This window comes from Canis lupus, chromosome 5 (assembly GCF_011100685.1).
Source record: "Canis lupus familiaris isolate Mischka breed German Shepherd chromosome 5, alternate assembly UU_Cfam_GSD_1.0, whole genome shotgun sequence".
NCBI lineage: Eukaryota > Metazoa > Chordata > Mammalia > Carnivora > Canidae > Canis > Canis lupus.
In genome coordinates this window covers 44,181,916-44,201,705 of record NC_049226.1, presented here as the reverse complement: position 1 = coordinate 44,201,705, position 19,790 = coordinate 44,181,916, and the positions used below count along the sequence as shown (strand labels likewise).

Here is a 19,790-nt window from a genome sequence, read left to right as displayed (position 1 = left end):
GAGGTACAGGTCAGACTTCTTGTGTGGCTGACCCAAGGCTGTAGTTCTGGATGCGTACGGGAGGATGTTCTCACTTCCAGAACTTGGAAGAGAACCTTTCTAGCCCAAGATCATCAAGACAACAAAGTTCTTTCCTTTAATATCTCTATGTTTTTGATATTGACAAAGGAATAGTTACTTCATTTCTCAAAAATAAGTGATTTCTTTTCCCTCTCATTTTTGGGTAAAGAATAGTTGACAGATATTCAGGATCCAGCCTAAAAACAATTATACTATAGCGAGTGACTTTAAAATTCTTATGAAGTTCTGGAGTCAGAAGTGAAAAATCATTGGCTATAGTGTTTTTAAAGCTTGTTAGATTACCAGACATACTGTCTTTAACTTGTTATCCCTATATTATCTTTGACTGTTATTACTCTTTAAAGAAATTTCTTCAAATATTTTTTAATGAACTCTCAGAAGTCATGACCACACCTGTACATTCACTTTTAACACAGTTGGTATGACTGTTTCTTCCTGGATCTTCTGAAGGATCTGTTAAGATATGAATAACATCTACATTTCTTTTTTTTATATAAATTTATTTTTTATTGGTGTTCAATTTGCCAACATATAGCATAACACCCAGTGCTTATCCCGTCAAGTGCCCACCACAGTGCCTGTCACCCAGTCACCCCCACCCCCTGCCCACCTCCCTTTCCACCACCCCTAGTTCATTTCACAGAGTTAGGAGTCTTTCATGTTCTGTCTCCCTTTCTGATATTTCCCACTCATTTTTTCTCCTTTCCCCTTTATTCCCTTTCACTATTTTTTTATATTCCCCAAATGAATGAGACCATATAATGTTTGTCCTTCTCCAATTGACTTACTTCACTCAGCATAATACCCTCCAGTTCCATCCATGTTGAAGCAAATGGTGGGTATTTGTCGTTTCTAATGGCTGAGTAATATTCCATTGTATACATAGACCACATCTTTATCCATTCATCTGTTGATGGACACCGAGGCTCCTTCCACAGTTTGGCTATTGTGGACATTGCTGCTAGAAACATCGGGGTGCAGGTGTCCCAGCGTTTCATTGCATCTGTATCTTTGGGGTAAATCCCCAGCAGTGCAATTGCTGAGTCGTAGGGCAGATCTATTTTTAACTCTTTGAGGAACCTCCACACAGTTTTCCAGAGTGGCTGCACCAGTTCACATTCCCACCAACAGTACAGGAGGGTTCCCCTTTCTCCACATCTTCTCCAACATTTGTGGTTTCCTGCTTTGTTAATTTTCCCCATTCTCACTGGTGTGAGGTGGGATCTCATTGTGGTTTTGATTTGTATTTCCCTGATGGCAAGTGATGCGGCGCATTTCCTCATGTGCTTGTTGGCCATGTTTATGTCTTCCTCTGTGAGATTTCTGTTCATGTCTTTTGCCCATTTCATGATTGGATTGTTTGGTTCTTTGCTGTTGAGCTTAAGAAGTTCTTTATAGGTCTTGGAAACTAGCCTTTTATCTGATACGTCATTTGCAAATATCTTCTCCCATTCTGTAGGTTGTCTTTGAGTTTTGTTGACAGTATCTTTTGCTTTGCAAAAGCTTCTTATCTTGATGAAGTCCCAATGGTTCATTTTTGCTTTTGTTTCTCTTGCCTTCATGGATGTATCTTGCAAGAAGTTACTGTGGCCAAGTTCCAAAAGGTTGTTGCCTGTGTTCTCCTCTAGGATTTTGATGGAATCTTGTCTCACATTAAGATCTTTCATCCATTTTGAATTTATCTTTGTGTATGGTGCAAGAGAGTGGTCATTCTTCTGTATGTAGATGTCCAATTTTCCCAGCACCATTTATTGAAGAGACTGGAAAAAAGAAAAAAAAAAAAACTACATTTCATAGCTTTGCTTTAGTCTTTCAAAGTTATCTTCGTAATTCCTTAAATTTCTGATATCTTTTGACTTTTCAAGGGGTAAAAATGTTTCCAATATTTTATTTTATTCCACAATTTGATCAATTTGATTAGTTCTGTTTTTCTGGAATGTCACATCCTTGGTATATTACTATATATATATATATGTGTGTGTGTATATATATATATATATATATATATATATATATATATTCCATATATAGGAATGTATTCTAGGTACAGGAAATATAACTTTCTGTGAAACTAAAATTACAGATTGGCATAGCATTTTTTCATCACTTATTATTGACTGGTTTGTTATAGACTGAGAGATTGAAGCACAAAGAGATATAACTTGTATTAAGCTACATACTTAAAAATGATGCTGGAGGTAACCTGGGTGGTGCAGTAGATTAAGCGTCTGACTCTTGATTTCAGCTCAGGTCATGATCTCAAGTGAGATCAAGCCCTACATAGAGTGTAGAGTCTGCTTGTCCCTCTCCCTCAGGCCCTCATCCCACACTCCCATGTGCTCTCTCTCCCTCTCTTGTTCTTTCTCTTTCTGTATCTAAAACAAATAAATAAAATCTTTTTTACAGATGATACTAGAAATGGACAATTCATGATGTTCTTGAGCTAGTTCATATTGGCTGTTGTACAAATTTGGTGATCAAAAACAGGACAGAGCTTATGGAAAACTACTATTGCCTGTTCTGTTACTAATTTAATACAATAATTACTGGAATTTATGTGTATTTTCTGATCTATTAGGTAGAGCATACAATCTATTATCTCATAGTCAAATTACAGAAAATGAAATTATTTGGAAACTTAAGATAATAATAGTATTTATTTTATAGTCTTATAAGAATCAGTAGCGATTGGTAAAATACAGCATTCCTTGTGACCCCAAACCTGAATTAAAAGCATGGAGAAGCCAATTAAGAGACCTGAACTCAAAGAACATTATGAGAAGAAAATGATTGTCGCTATGATATTTTGTCCCTATGAGGGATTAAGGCAATTAGAAGGAAGAAGGAAGAAAGTTTTTAACAATTAAAATTGAAAATGAATAGGGATAAGGTGTTCCTAGATATTATGAGTGGGTTGTTGTAAATGTCAATTAATTTACCTATAAAGAAATGTAAAGAATAATGAAGAAGAGCTTAATGTGGGAAGAAATGTTTTTTAAAAACAAACATTGACATTATAAGGACCTAGGCATCTTAAATGGAATGACCATTAAATGCAAAATTAGACTGAACAGAGGCATTTGGGGGATTTTATATGAGTAGCATCCTAAGAGTCAGATAATGAATGACTCATGTAACCTGAGTGGTTTGGGCTGACTCACATGTTTTGGAAGAAGGTGTCATCAAATTCCTGATATTGTCATGTTTTTCCCTTTGTTCCACCTGTTAGTGCCAAACAAATCCTGAAATTCAGGGACTTTTTCAGCTTCAATTTGCCAGAAAGACTTTCCAAACTACCAATAACAAGTCTAAGGTTTTGTTTTGTTTTGTTTTGTTTTGTTTTGTTTTAAGACTTATTTATTTATTTGAGAGAGAGATTGCACAAGCAGGGAAGGGGCAGAGGAAGAGAGAGAATCTCAGGTAGACTCTCTGGTGAGCATGGAGCCCAATGCAGGGCTCGATGCAGGGCTCAGTCTCACAATCCTGAGATCATGACCTGAGCCTAAATCTAGAGTTAGACACTTACCCAATTGAGCCACCCATGTGCTCCAATAAGTCTAAGGTCTTGAAATATAGAGGCATTTAGTATATCTGAATAATACTAAGAAACACTAGCCATGTATGTAACTATGGAACATGGAGGAGATAGGAATCCCAGACTGAGCCTTCACAGAATAGGAATGGAAGAATCAAGACTGAGCTTGGTTTGTCCAAAATAGAAGATAAACATCTGTCGAAAATACTAATAAGTCATATGCACGTGCACACACAGACACATACATACAAATGAAGAAATTTTCATTGCTTTTTGAATGTTCAAATTTAACTGGTGTTTTGCAACTAAAAATATCATTCCTTTGAATGTTGCTAGGGATATTCAAATAGAAAATAGATTTCCTTGACCCTTTGTTGTTTTCCCACAGGATTGAAAAAACGTACAAGGAAGGCCTTTGGAATACGGAAGAAAGAAAAGGACACTGATTCGACGTACGTACTTTGGGAGGGCCCAACTGCTCAGCTGCAGTGGAGGGACCACATGTGGCCATGTGGAAATGCAGATCTAGTGTGGTCAGCTGCACTTCAGAATAAAGAGCCTATTAAACTCTTTATTTGGCTAGAATCCCTGAAAGAAAGTTAGAAAATGGGAAAATTCACAGTTCTGTGGACACAGGTGAAATCAAAGAGAGCTACCTTTATTTCTCACCGTTAGCTTTTCATTCTGTACCCTTTTATTATGCATAAATTTTTGCACAAGACCCAAACACTGCTCTGTGTCCTTGTCCTCCAAGAACTTATAAATCATGGGATAAAATATCTACCATACCAAAGAAATATCCTTCATATAACAAAATGAGATAACAGTTGAAATGCCTTGTATGGTACCTTCTACTTAGTAAATGCTCAGTAAATGGCAAGTGGATGCTAGTCTTATTACTAAGACAAATTAATATGTGGTGAGTTCCTTATAAGCAATTAAAAATGAAATTTTATGGAAAATTGAGGATGGTTAAACTCATGTTTGGGCAGATGATCAGTAAAATCTCAGAGAGGGAGGAGCCTTGAGTTTGGACTTGGAGAAAATGAAGACATGCATCTCGTGCAAAAGGACCAACAAAGCCAAAGCAGAGAGGTAGAAAAGTCAAGTAGGTATTCAGGACAAGATAACTAGGGCAGTTTGTCTACCTGATGGCTACAGGTAAAGGTGGTAATGGTGGGCAAGGCTAGAAAGGACATTAGGGCCAGATAGAAAGGCTTTAATTTAAGGGCCAGGCTTTAATTTAAGGTGTCTGGTCTTCTTTTCTAAGGCACTGGGCAATCTTGAAGCCTTGAAGGCTTTAAAACCAGACAGGGTAAGGAGTTTTGTAAGGGGAGGAAGCTATTTTTTGTCTAGATCTCACATGTTAAAAATCTGTTCTTATCTTTTCTTTATACTTTTCTTTTGGTAGATCATTATTTCATGGAAATCACATTTACTCTAGTCTTGCAAATTTTTCAAAATGATTGAATTAGGAATGTATTTCTGAGAATTATGTAATCTCCATTAGTTCTTAAGAAATTGCCATTGTCTAAAAATGAACCAGCCAGAATAGGTGATGGTACATTCACCAGAGTCAGAAGACTGGGACTTTGTTCCAGCACGGCCAATAGCTCCTCGGCCTTCGGAATAAATTTTACTTTCCTGGGCCTCAGTTTATACAAGATGGAATCTGATTCCTGTAAAGGGCCACTGTACCAGTTCATCTGTCAGTGACATCTGTTGTCACCTACAGCATGCCACGTCTTGTGTGGGACACTACCGTAGCATCTTAACCATCTCTTCTTAGCTTCTTATCATTTGTGCACCCCAGATTAAGTACATGTTAGCAAATTAGCCATTGACTAGTTCTACCAGTAATGACGGTCAAAGAACAGGCTGTTTATTGTAAACCTTGGCTTTTCATGAACCCCTGCTCTCTAATTGGGTCATACATCATTCTTGCAAAAGGCTGGGAAGATGTTCCAGCAATTTGCTGTCCCTTCAGCTTTAGGTAATGCTTCTGTTCGGCTGCAATCATTGAAAGCTTGTTGATGCAAACTGTTTTCAGGACTGTCGCAAATCTGTGAGGGTTGCCAGGCAACCTGCTACAGTTAGCCAGCCAGCTCCAACTATAACTGATTGTACCTCCTTAAATAGAGAGGGGGCTTAGGACCAGAGCTTCCTGATTTGATCATCATTCCAGTGGCCAATAGAGAAAAAGAGAGAGCTGCTGCTAAGTGACAGGCCCTGGACAGGGTATTTTCTATGTACCGATATCCTTTTTAATCCTCATGGTGATTCAATAAGGTCAGAAGTAATATCTCAATTTTAGAGAAGAGAAATCAGTGCCAAAAGGGATTAAGTAACTCTCTGAAGGCTATCTGGAAAATAAGACTTAGAGCCAGGATTCTAGTCCAGAATCAAATGCCCATTCTTTATCATCCAGAAGAAAAAGACTAGATGGGCAACATTATAATCAAGACCATAATCAGAGGAAGGAAGGGGCAGTGGTTGCAATAGGTTACTGACACTTCTTAAAATAGAGACAAAGTGTCCATGGTAGATGACTAGCTTTAAGAGAGGTCAGTAAATATTATGGTCTGCTGTTAAAAAGAAAAAAAAAGATTTATTTTTAAAAATATATAAAACTTCATAAGAGGGGGTTAGGAAATGAATTGAAAATACATTCAAGAGTCTGAGACTGTTAATATCATTCTATTCCTTGTCCTAGATCAGACTGTATAATAATTTTATTCTAGATTACATTTCATGAATATTTACTATATTCTTCTATTAATTCACTGAATCCTTTAATAGACCTATGGGGGATATGCCAATTTCATGACTATTTAGTAAATGAGGAAACCGAGACACTAGGGGTAAAACAACTCGCCCAAGGTGATGCAGTTAGGAATCTAAGCTGATTGAATCCAGGCAGTCTGGTACTACAGCTGGTGATCTTCACTGCCATGCTTACTGCTGCCATACTAGGAAGCACCAGCCTCATTCCATCAATGGTTAAGACAAAGGCAGAATAAAACGCAATGCTTTGATGTATAATTACAGTGCTTCTGATTAAAATTTTGAAATGCCATCCCTATAGCTGAAAAATGCATAGAGTCAAGTGGCCTCTCATTTAGATCCCCTATTGATATACTCTTGTACTTGGACCACTAGTGGGCAACACCACAGCCAGGCCTTTCTCCAGAGCCTGTCTTTTCCACATCTATGACTTGCTGCCCACAAAGACATATCCACAAGGATAAGTGCCTTTGAATATATCCTACCCCAAAGTTGATACAATGACCTCTCTCAATTTCTTTCAAACAAGTTTACTATCCTAGTAAGAAATGCTCCTTGTTTTGTGTGTGGTGTAGAGATCTGAAAAGGGCAAGTTGTTTTTGATGAGTGTGGATCAATGCCTTTTCTCTGTACTTTCTGTCCATTCTGGGCTTATTATGGCCATAATGACCCATTGGATTTACTTGCCTGTCTCATTCTTTTTATGAGGAGCATATCTTCATTACTTCTATCCCCTGATTCTAGCCTAGTATCTGGCCCATCAGAAGCACTCAATGTTTGTTCAATGAATTCTAACTTTTATCAACTTTTATGTTCCTACCCTTCTATTTTAGGTAGAAATTTCTTTGAACCAGCTCATTCCCATAGCCAGGTTCAAAGACCCTAAGATTTCTGTCAACTCCTATGGGTCTTTTACTATCTGGGTCCTATCTGCTTCTAGCCCATGTATCACTGATTCACCTCTGCATCCATCTACATGGACACAGAACTGGTTGTGAAAAATGATGTACTCCTACCAAGCATTTTGTAATCCAAATGGAATATCTTGCTAAATTTGAAAGGCATGTTAGTGAGAAACGGGAGTCACATCTTGGAGCCCAGAAGATGTGCCACCAACTCTCTGCATCTCTCTCTTCCCCTTTTCCTCCCTCTCTCTCCTCTGCCCCACTCTATGAATCAGTAAGGAATGTTGTTACATTCTTCTAAAGAATGGTCCCACCTTCTAAAGAACAGTTCCAACCACAGCAAACTCCACAAAACTTCCTAGTCCACTTCAAGCACCTATTAAGTTTTTCTTCCAAACAATGCAAGTCTTCATCTAAGCATAATTCTGGTCCCCACGTTAATAGAATGACATTTTTTCTAGCTCCTTACAGAGTGAACTAAAATCGGAAGTTCTAAAGTTACAGTGACTAGCCTCTCGCTTCTCCCTTACTCTAGCTCCTTCATTTCAGTTTTCCAGAGAAACAGTGATATTACTTGCTGTGAAGTCTAAAATGACTGCAAGTGGTCAGTTTTGTGTTCTCAGTGAGGAGACATAATGAACGAGGGGGGAAAATCATAACAAATGAACATTCTAAAATACTATGTGTCAGGAACTAATTGTAAATTCTTTATACCTTCTCTTATTTAAACAATCTCAGAGAGATTAAGTACTGTATTCAAGGTCACAGAACTAATAAGTGGTGGAGGCTGAACACCCAGATTTATCCTACACTAGAACCCTTACTTTTTGGCACTACAGCACAGTGTCACCAGGAATTAATTATCCTGGACTTCAATCAGCAGAACGAGCCATTTAGCAAACATTGTCCTCCATTTCCTGCTCTCCTCTAATCAAAGGTACAGTAAGTATAGAAATAGGGAAGAAAATACAGATTCTCAAAGTAAATAGAAAAACACCATAGGCGCTCCTTTCTAGAGGGGAAAATTCAAGACCACTCACAGGGGAGAAGATGAGAGAGGACAAGTCAGTTCACATTCCTTGTGGTAGTTTAATGGAGCCCGCTGAGTAAGATAGACTCTTAATAAACTACCCTCTCAAAAGTGGAACAAGGCACTGCACTAGCAACCTGTGCTTTTTGGACACCAGCTTTTAATGAGAATCTGCTTTCCCACCCACCCTCACTCCCCCACCCCTGACAGACACACATCCCACAATCAAATATCATTCAACCAATTCATTTTGATTGAGTTTGCATTAGCCAGGTTCACTGGGGTGGGAATGCAGGAAAGGGGGAGAGGTGGTTTGTGAATCTTAATCGTTGTGCGTTAGTCTATGTAGCAAGAATGATTCCTTTCCTAATAGCTACCAATTTCTTTTTGTTACAGAGGTTCACCAGATAGAGATGGAATTGTAAGTATTTAAATGACCATTTTCAGTAGATTTGCACTTCAATATACACTATGTTTAAATTTCTTAAAGCCCCCCCTTTTTTTTTCTTGTAGGGAAAAAATAGCCTAAATGACTTTTCAGACCTCTCACTGCTATAATTTTCTGTAGTAATGGCATGGGACATACAAATGCAGTCTTGGTCAAGTTAAACTTATTTATTGCATTCACCTAAAATCCTGCCCCAGAGTAGGCAAGCAAACCTCATCAATATGGTGGGTCAAAAGCCAGACAGTTCCTGCAGGGGCTGCTACCATTAACTGTTATTTCATTTCCAATTTAATGATATAAAAGCTCATTAAGTGAGAATGTTTTTCTCCAACAGAGGCCACAAAGTCATAATGGAGCTGAGATCCAATAAAATTGAAAGAAGCTTTTCCCCTTTAGTTGAGTTGTAGATACATTTTCTATATTCAATTCCTAAGTAGGGAGTGGTCTTGAAACCACTTATGCCTGAATTTAGAGCCTGAAGGAGGAAAATGTGTCCACTGGGTTTAGGCTTAACAGTGACTATGACTCCTTGCTGGCCACCAGATTTCTTGCTTCTTTAAGAAGACTGTGGCACATGCCCTTGGATTTATCTGAGTTGAGCTTATGGGAGTCTGTACCAACTTCTAAAATGACTTCCTCCGAATCTAAATCAGATGCCTATTCAGAAGGTTCAAAAGAACAGCTGTTACTGAATAAGAAGAGCGACTCACATTAGGCTCATTGGGCTGGAGTGGGAACTAAAATAAATCTGGTGGTTAAAAATATATATATTTTTAAAAATCACCCTTTATAATATTATACCCAAACTGAGGTGTTAATTGCAGCCATAGCTGAAGTTTTCCTTCCACATTTGACTCAAGGTTCTTAGCTATGGGGTCCCTTTGCATTCATGTAGTTCTCGCCATGAAATGTTAAGAAAGTAGACTGAAATTGATCAGACATTGGGTAACGCTATAATCAAGGCTCTATTCAGCAGGGGAAAAAAAAGACCCAGAAGACTCAGCTTCTCCTCACCTCTTGCTTCTGGCTCAGAGCCCTCTCGTTAACTCTGTCTCAGGTACTCTCTGCTTCTGTGTCTTCTCTCTGCTTCTGTCCTGGCCCCTCCCTGGGTTCTCTTGTCCCCCTCATTCTGACCTCAGCAAGGCTCTGTTAGCTCTTCTCTGCTTCTGTCCCTGCTGCTCCCAGGCTGGGCCGCTATCTCCTGCTTCTCTCGCTCTGCCACCCTCACCCTTGTCCTATTTTTCTCTGAACCCCTTCCCCCTCGTGCCCCCCCCCACACACACCTCCTCATCCCCTAGCCCTCCATTGTCTCTGAGGCCCCATTGCTACCTCAGTGTTCTCTGCTCTTCTAGGGCCATCAGTTTAATTCCCTGGTGGAACACGCAGCTCTGGCATGTAGGTCCAGCCCTGGCAGGCAGCGGGCGGTTATGAGTACGCGCTGCATTAAAGAGCCCGGCCGGGATTCTGGGGACTTGTGCACCTGAAGTCGGGGCTTCCTACCCGAGTTCCCTGAGTTCTCTTTCTCTGCCACCATTCCAAGTCCTATAAAGTTATCTATCAACCATTGTACCCTTCTCGTTCCCTAATTGGAAATGCCGTAAATACCACTGGTCACGATTTTAGGAAAGAGGAATCATTCAATTTTGATTTCTCAGGAAATAAAGCAGACCTGTTTGGGAAAAAAAGGCTACATTCAAAATAAATGCAATGTTCTCAGAAGCAGGGTGAACAGATTCCTAGGTAACTGGAAATTATTAGCCAGCTGTTAGTTTTACCATTTGGAAAAACTCCCCCAAATACTCCTAGGTCACCAAATTTTGAGAACTTCCTTATCGTATCACTGCTATGATATGATAGCGCTCCAGCCCAGGAGAGCAAGTTCCTGTTTGCATTCAGTCCTCAGAGATCTCAATCTGATTTTCTTTCAAACTCAGACTGATTTATTTAATATCCTCTATCTGTGAATCCAGACAGACTTTCTTTTACCTCTTTTTACCTGGCTGATTTAGCTTCCAAATCATTGTCTTTTGAAAAGTATCTGAGGTTGAAATGTATGGTTTCACTAATGTGGTTTGCAAACTGCAGGTGGTGGTGCACACACTTAATGCTTATAAATGGCTGTGCAATAAGTTTGATGTCCTGATGCTTATTTAATTTGTTCCTCAAAACTTAAGGAAGCCTATCTCTGGTGACAATGCTTTTGAAGGTTAGTCTACAGAGGCTTCATGGCAGGGCTGCATGTACAAAGGTGGGCTTGTCTTGATCCCCACTGGTGAATGTTTCCCCAGCAGAGCTCTCTGTCATGACATCTGAGACTTCAGGCAGCTGCGTGTGACAATGCATTCTAACTCAGAGACAAACTCTAATTTGCGCAGGATACACTCACATGTTTTCAGATTTCCATCCACACAGCCTGGGGGGCTCAGGGAGTCCCAGCCATTGCTGTGAGAGATCTCTGCTCCTCCTGAACACGTGCACAGGAGAAGGGCCCAGATTTGGAGCTGTCAGCTGTTCATGCTGTATGTATTTGCCAACCCCCAGGAAGGCTTTGATAAAAGGAAAATATGGTAGAGCTAGATTTTTCAGACTTCTATTGGAAGTGTAAGCATTTTTATTTAGTCTCTTAGCTGTGTCCTGGTGTCTGTTCTCTACCTGTAAATTGAGTGCTGGCTGAATAAGGACTAATTCCACATAAAATCTAGTGCCTGGGATGCATCTTCCTTCTTCTTCCTTCTTCTCCTGGCCTAGCCAAACTGGCCTGCTGAATAGAGCCTCATTATGGGCCCCAAAGTCCATCTTTGATTAAGGAACCCTGCCAAGATTGGTAGGCCCTCCGATTTGGTCTAGAAATTGTTTCTTCTATGGTATGTTTGCTGACTCCATGTGATTCTTTATATGTGTCTTGAAGAACAAACAGATCCTTTAACAACTTTTTTCTACATGAAAACAATCAATTCCAGCAGCCCAGCCCACATGAACCACCCTACAATAACAAAGCAGAGTGTGCTCGTGAAGGAGGAAAAAAAGTTTCGGTAAGGAAACAGATTTTAGTTTAAAATTTCCAAGGGGTGGTAGAAACAGTGAGTAAAATCCCAATATGAAATTTGAAAAAAAAAAAAAAACAGTAGCATTTATTTAATCAATTTGAGAAGGTTTTCTTAGGTATTTCCAAATTTTACTCTTGAATATCCAGGACCAATTTTTAAATCAGCCATATAGACCTTATTGACATTTGAAAATACTACCAAAGAGTGATCTGGTATAAAAAGATATGTGTCTCCTTTGCCTTAGGCAAAGGACAGAGATCCAAATTTTTAAAATAATCTGTTATCTTTAAGAAAGCTTTGGCTATAATATAAACATCACCATACGAAATGAGTAGTCATTTATGAGGATAAGCACTATCTCAGTAACATCAAGAATTTGACAGGACCTTGGCTTGTGGGAACCAATGTACTTGACCAAAGGTTGGTGAGTCAGGGATGCTGACCCAGGCCCAGATTATCAGCAACTATGGCTGTGTTGTCCAATGTGGTAACCACATATGCCTATTCAAAATTCAGTTGCACCTGCTGCATTTCAAGTACTTCATATGAAGCTACTTGTGGCTGGTGTCTAACATATTGGAAAGTACACATACAGAATATGTTCACATTCACAGACAGTTCTATTGAACAGTGCTGTTCCATAGGATTATTTACAAAGTGAGTCAAGTCTTGCCTCAGTGGCAAAAAGATAATATTTATGTAGTATATCATGTATCTTTAATATTTCATGTCCAAGGAACACTATGTGGCCATGAGCTGACCTTGGAAAAGAGGAGCATTCACAGTGGAAATTGAGAACTTTGATGAATGTATAATTGAACACTATTGTTACTACATATGTTGATTTAGCCCATCACATTATCTGAAAGCAGATCATAAGCCTGACCAAAGTAAAATACCTATTTTAGCATGACTAACATTGATCGAGCCTCAATTATCTTTAAATAAGTCATATATTCAAATTAGAAAAGTTACTTATGCTAATGTAGAATTTTAGAAAATACAGAAAAGAACAAAAGAATATGTAACTTCAACTCCAAGAGAAAAAAATCAGTGTTCATGTATTAGTGAATATCCAATATTGCTTTTACAATGAAGCCTAGTCTTTAATTGATATTTTCCTATTTATATTGCTTCTTGCTTCCTCAATGTTTCCAACTGAAAATTGAAAGAGCCATCACCTTGCCTATTATTGCTATGAGATGTACCTTGCATCAGTGGTTTAACCAGGAGAATTGCTTTTTTTCTTGGGGTTTGACCAGAAGAATTTCAGCCAGGCTCTAGCCAAGCTTTAACTTGACAATTTCCACTTGTGAAACGAAATATATCTATATTATCTGCTAGCACAAATGAGGCCAAATTGTTAGTTCCTCTGGTAAAGCCGTATATGTGTGTGTGTATTTGTGTGGTGTGCTTGTATGCTATCTGCCCAAAAATGTATTGTTTATGATTTGTTGTTTGTGTCTGGTATTTGTGTTAAAAATGTTTCTAGTTTAAAAGGAAATTTCTTTTTTTAGATTTTGCTTTCTCTTCATCTCAATCTTCTATATTAGTTTCCATGGAAACTGGGAAATTTTCACTCAGCCCAGATCTAGAAAATTCAGTAACTTTTATTCATAATGTTGAATATGTATTCTCAGGAACGATACACACACACACGCGCGCGCGCGCGTGCGCGCGTGCTTATTTATTTATTTAGCTGAACATATAAACTATCTTGGTTGTAAAGGGTTTTGGTTATGGAGATGAGACTATTATGGAAGCAAACTAGAATTTTGATCTCAGTAATTTACCTAATCTGTTTGGTTTTTAGATAACTATCCTTTGTATTGAAAAAATGTTTAGTATATTAATAGTAGTACTATGGTGATCACAAAATTTGTGAGTTTACTTCTTTGGAATCAACTTTGTTCGTTTGATTTCCCATTATCATAAATTAAATTTGTATATTGAATTTATAAATATACTTGTTAAGAAAGCTTTGAAGAGTTTTGCAAAGAAGTCATATGGAAACCAATTGGTAAAGTAGGAATCAAAAAAGAAAGCAAGAGAGCAAATATGACAAAAAGAAGATAGGAACCATGCCCATTCTCCATGGGAGAGATTTTTTATTATTGGATAGCCCATCATGTAACGGACCATGTCCTTAACTCTGTAGCTTTTAGAGGTACAAGGTTGATTTGGCAGGTTTTAAAAATGCCCATTGTTCAAATTAGGGAGAATATCATCAAAACACTAATTCAATAAAGGCAGTTCTGTGAGAAGGTTAAAATGTTGTAGTCTGACAAAGTATATGATCTTTGTCAGGAGCAAAACAAAATAGAAGAGGGTTATAGAGCCTATGTTGTTGGATGCTGGAGGCATGGCTGAGTTCTTGTATTTGTACACTAGCGCAGTGCTGGTGGATAAGGAGAGAGAGGACGTGGACGCAATATCCATGCCTCCCCCACTCTTCACCCTAACTGAACTTCTAGTTCTTAGAATGCCTAGGCCAACATCCAGTAAGTCCTAGCCAATGACCATGGTTACTAGGTTGCCTCTAATTTGCTCTTCTAGTGCTACACATACATGAAAAGCTTACTTCTCCTACCTATTTGTCAAATTAGGTGTTGGCTGTTCACATTGTAGTTCCAGTGGACTTTACCTGTGATTGTTAAATTTGAAGTCCTGTCCTCACCCTTCATGCTTCACCATTTTTGATATGTGCTGTTCTGAAATCTGCTAGTGCTTGGTGACATACCATTGCTGTATGTGCTAAATATAGGAATGTTGTTAAATGGACTCTCCATTACCAACCTGATTTGTGTTTTTGTCCTTTGCTCACAAAAAAGTAGGAAATCCTAGAAATCTCTATTTGTGTGTTGCCACATCCTTGCTCAAGTGCTTGTGGCCATTATCGTGATTGTTCTAGTTGCTAAAATAGAACTTGAATAGAATCCAGAGACAGTAACGCTGATATCTAGTCATCTTTCAATGATGTATGCTCATGGAGGCATAGAACACACAGATGACAGAAATCTACAGTCAATCCTTGAATCCTATACTTGAAAAGAATACCAACACTATTTTTAATACCTAGGAGCTGAATTAATTCAGAGTTGATTTCCTTTACATTCTATCAAGGAGGTGGTTAGGGAAAAGTTGAGTCAGTATTAGAAAAGCTAAAGGAAGGTTAGTTAATGACTTGAATACTCTTTAGACATGTTGGACCTAATTGTATATAAGAGCAACATGAAAGTCAATGATTATATCCCCTTAAGGTGTGGAGGATTAAATTATAATGTAGATACTTCTAATTTTTCAGTAACTGAATAAAATTTGAACAGCTAGCTGTTACCATCCCTATGCTTAGGTATCCTACAGTCTTTTGTGAAATAAGTATGTAAGCTCTTTTATGCAGTGTCACAGCAGCTCAATTTACCATTCAGTTACACCATTGTGATTGCTTAATAGGCTGCTCTAATTTGTCTTTCCAGTGCTGGATTTTGATAGCTCTTGCTAAATAGAGATAAGAGTTAAGTGTTCTTTGTTCCTTTTTTTTAATTCAAATGTTTCTATTCTAAATTTATTTTCAAATTTATTGCAGAAGAAAAGCAATGGGGCACCAAATGGATTTTATGCGGAAATTGATTGGGAAAGATATGTGAGTATCAGAAGATTGTTTTTCTTTATTAAGTGTTTCACAATTTGAAAATGAGTCGAGGCATCCTTATGTTTATAAAAGGCAAAGAAATAAGTGAACATTCTCCATTTCATTAGGCAGTGCCTGGCATGCTTAGGGAGATAGAGGTTAAGGGCACTAGAGTCTCTAACACTGGATTCAAGACCCAGCCCTTCCATATATCAGCTGTGTCTGGCTTTGGGATAGTTGTTTGCTAACCAGCAGAAATGAAGTCAGTAGTTACTTTATAACATTGAGAGGGTTCAATGAGCTAATGATTTGCAGATTATATCAGTACCTGCCTAGCCTGTGATATGTGTTCCAAAAATATGCTTTTTAAAATATTAACTCCAGATTTTACAGTCCTGGTCTTTTTCTAAGCATCTTTGAGAATCAACTCAAGTCAGTTAACCTCTGGGGCTTGGTTTCATAGTGTCTTAGTCCATTCATTCTGCTATAAAAAAATACCATAACTTAGTGGCTTATAAATAACAAAAATTTATTTCTAACAGTTGTGTAGGCTGAGAAGTCTATTGTTATGTGCCAGCAAATTTGGTGTTTGGTGTGACTGGTTGTGGGCCCACTTTCTGGTTTGTGGATGCACCTTCTAGCTGCAACCTCACTGGGAAGTTTTTGTAAGGGCACTCAGCCCAACTATGATGGCTCCTCTCTTATGCCCTACCTCCCAAAGGCCCTACTTCCTAACACCATCACTTTGAGGTTAAGGTTTCAACATATGAATTTGGCAGGAACACAAACATCCAAACCATAACACAAAACAATTATTAGAACTTCATGGTATAGACTATTCTCAGGTCAAGTGACAATCATTCGTTGTTTTCAAGGAGTGAGCATACTCTCAGCTAAGACCTAAACTCTCCACCGGATTCCCCTGGAAATGGATTCACATCATCAACACCTACTTTGCCAACCACAATAGGGATAGCCACAATCATTCTTGGATTTCCAATCATGTAAAACATGTAGATCATATTCATATCAAAGATCATTTCTATTGTATAGCAGGTGCCCAAATTCACAATCCCTACAAAAAGCTTTTGCATGTATATCCATTAGATGAATATCTTGACCCAGCCTCCCCTATTATAAAAGTTAATCTTGATATTAAAGCTTTTCCATATTTCTTAACAATAAATTTATTTTTACTTTATTTTATTTACTTATTTGACAGAAGAGACAGTGCACAAGCAGGAAGAGTAGAGGGAGAAGCAGACTCTCTGCTGAGCAGGGAGCCTGAGGAAGGGCTTGATCCCAAAACCTTGGAATCATGACCTGAGGCAAAGGCAGCCACTTAACCAACTGAGCCACTCAGGAGCCCCAATATTTTATTTTTACAATAAATAATACCACCATTTATTGACTCTGTCAGTCATAATATCAAATGCTATGGGTCCTTACCACCCTACAAAGCAAACACATTATTTGCATTTCACATAAAAGAAAGCTGAACCTCAGAGAGGTTAAATTATTGATGCTTCCCATTCCTCCAGTCTAAAACGGGTCAGTCTGCCAACCTCATCACCTGGTCCTCTCTATCTGTTTCCCAGGATCGGGATCTTTTAGGTATTTTTAGCAGTTCAGCTCCCTAAAATCTATCCCAACCCCTATGTTATGCTAAATTCAAATTTTTCACAAATACATTACCCTAAATCCAAATTGTTCACAAATAAGGGGAACTACTAAATATTAAGAAAGTGTGATTTGTTTTCCCAGAGTTAGTTACTCCTTCATTACCTAGAAGGACTTTGTAAGGACTTTTGTATTTTGTAAGATTCTTTAATACACACACAAAAAATGGGATACTCTAAGCAAACAAGAAGTATGACAATAAAAATGCCAAATCACTTATCAAATCACATACTACTCCATCTAAACCCTACACTCTAGTGCTATCTTTGGTCAACATGTGAATGCTTAAATGAAGTATAATTTCCCTCATATTTATTTAGTCTTGAAAACTAATTAGGTCATGTAAGAATTGCTGTTGCAATTCTACACTAGACACTACCTTCTTTAAGTCATAAGAAAGGTTTTATTCTTAAGAGATTATGTCATCTTGCTTTTGGCAGGGAGAGGTGAGAGTACAGGAGACCCCAGGGAAGATGTGACCTTAAGCAGAGCCCTTAAGTATAGTAGGGATTAACTGGCTGAACATTTGAGGGGAGACAATTCCAGGCAGAGAGAATGGCATTTATAAGGACCCTGAAATGGGAAAGAGCTTGTGTATTCAGACAGTATAAGTCAACAATGGAAAGAAGGCTGTGTAGCTGAGGGACTTCAGGGAAGGGAAGCTCAAACCTGAGCCAGGTCACGAGGGCCCTGGGCTGCACAGAGGCATTGGACTTCCTTTATTTTTCCTTTTTTTTTTTTTTTTTTTTTTGAGATTTTGATTATTTATTCATGAGAGATGCAGAGACAGAGGCAGAGACAGAGGCAGAGGGAGCCGCAGGTTCCCAGAAGGGAGCCTGATATGAGACTCAGTCCCAGGACCCCAGGATCACAACCTGAGCCAAAGGCAGACACTCAACCAGTGAGCTACCCAGGCGTTCCTGGGCTTTCATTATAAGTGCAGTGACAAGTTTTTAGCAGGGAAGTGACCTCAATACACTTGCATTTTTTAAAAAGTAAACTTGAATACTAAAGAACAAGAGGTAGACAATAAATACTTAGGAAATGATGGCTTTTCCATAGCATTCAGGCCTTCCTTCTCTCCATGGTCATAGCACTTTTATCACTTTGGGGACTCCAAAATCTCTCTCTCCGGTTCTGTCCTTTCTCACTTCCAAGGCCTATAATCTCCCCTTTAAAAGGGCCACCTTTGAATGGATTCACCTGCATCCCTTCTAGGGCACAGGGTGTAGTCTCAAATGTCTGGAGTCACAGCACACAGGTCTACCATTTGCTGTGTGTGTGTTCTTGGGAAATGGCATCTCATTTTTCTTACTTTCCTCCTAAGCAAATAGTTCTTTCCACGTGGAATTGTCATGAAGGTTCAATGCAATAAAGCGTAGGTTATAGTACTTACCATATAATAGGAACTTAAAGATGATAATACTAATCCCAATTATGCAAACTCTCCTGTATCTTTCCTCCTTTTAAAAATGTTAGTTGTGTGCTGTTGTAATTAGCTCATTAAGGAATACCAGCAGTGTCCCACAAACTGAGAGTACAAATCTTGGAGTCTTTTTTGACCCTTCCCTCTCCTTTTTTTCCTATGACAGATGTTACAAAGAACTAAGCACTTATCCTTATGAAATTCTTTGATTTTCATCACTTCCCACCACCACCAACATGGTTCATATTCTTAGCACATCTTCTTTGAATTGGTACAAGTATTTTGAATGAGATTTCTTTTCTCCAGTTTCTTCTGCCCACAGTCTGTCCTGAAGCATACTTCCAAAACACCTTTGGAAGCTGCTTTCTACCCTGAGAAGCAGCAGTAGCTACATTAGGTTTGAATTCTTCCTCCAGCATGTTGGCCATCTGTGGTCTCAATTCCAATGTTCTCCCCCTTTGCGGCTTCCTTTCTAGCCAGTTGTCTTCTTTGTTGCCTCTCCCTTCCCCATCTGAACCATGCTGTCCATTCTTACAGTCTCTTCCTTACTACCAACTCCCCTCTGCCCTCTCCATCTGTCCTGAAAGGCACATGCAGACCCCTTGTATTCTTTCAAGTTTCACTAATTTCCTCTTCCTTCAAACTCCTATCACTGATGATTGGTGTTTTATATTTCACTTCTTTTTTAAAAAAAAAAGATTTTATTTATCTATTCATGAGGGATACAGAAAGAGAAGCAGAGACATAGGCAGAAATAGAAGCAGGCTTCCCGTGGGGAGCCTGATGCAGGACTCGATCCCAGGACCCCGGGATCATGACTTGAGCCAAAGGCAGATGCTCAATCACTGAGCCACCCAAGTACCCCTATATTAACCTGTTTTGCCTATCAAAACACTTTGCCATTTTCCAGAGGAAAGATAATTTGCCTTTTGTCTTCCTTTATGTTGCTTCGTATAGTCCTTGGCTTACAATAAAACCATTATAAATGCTCTTTGAATGTTTTCTTTCATTGACAGTGGATTTCTAGATTATTTTTCTGATAGGAAGACTCTCCAAGTATCCTTCAGTAAATATCTACACATATACTGCTCAGCATTCACTTCCAAAGGTTAAAATCCTCACCTTCTAAAATAAGAGTCATATCTGTATCTTTAAATAGAAGTCTCTAGGAAAAAATGAACAATTCCTTGATTATTATCAGAATAATAAATGCTTAATCTACT

The 19,790-nt window shown here is 38.6% G+C and overlaps 1 protein-coding gene and 1 long non-coding RNA gene across 27 annotated transcripts in view; one reads left to right on the top strand and one right to left on the bottom strand.

The window, feature by feature from the left end:
• The window catches only part of SGIP1 (SH3GL interacting endocytic adaptor 1), a 201,927-nt gene that overhangs the window by 79,484 nt on the left and 102,653 nt on the right, over positions 1-19,790 (top strand). For 9 of the 25 annotated variants that reach the window (XM_038537198.1, XM_038537197.1, XM_038537200.1 and 6 more), the window contains 4 exons: positions 4,005-4,068; positions 8,732-8,756; positions 9,757-9,840; positions 15,417-15,473. In XM_038537198.1, coding sequence (XP_038393126.1) covers positions 4,005-4,068; positions 8,732-8,756; positions 9,757-9,840; positions 15,417-15,473 — 230 coding nt within the window. Of the gene's footprint in view, positions 1-4,004; positions 4,069-8,731; positions 8,757-9,756; positions 9,841-11,743; positions 11,816-15,416; positions 15,474-19,790 lie in introns of all 25 variants that reach the window. The other 16 variants (XM_038537206.1, XM_038537210.1, XM_038537209.1 and 13 more) reach the window with 3 other exon arrangements.
• The window catches only part of LOC111095919, a 98,417-nt gene that overhangs the window by 1,636 nt on the left and 76,991 nt on the right, over positions 1-19,790 (bottom strand). The window contains exons 5-6 of one of the 2 annotated variants that reach the window (XR_005359630.1): positions 4,077-4,204; positions 1,782-1,841 (exon numbers count right to left, since the gene is read on the bottom strand). The exons of the other annotated variant lie outside the window; for it this stretch is intronic. This is a non-coding gene — a long non-coding RNA (uncharacterized LOC111095919). Of the gene's footprint in view, positions 1-1,781; positions 1,842-4,076; positions 4,205-19,790 lie in introns of those variants that run through there. 2 annotated transcript variants of the gene reach the window in all.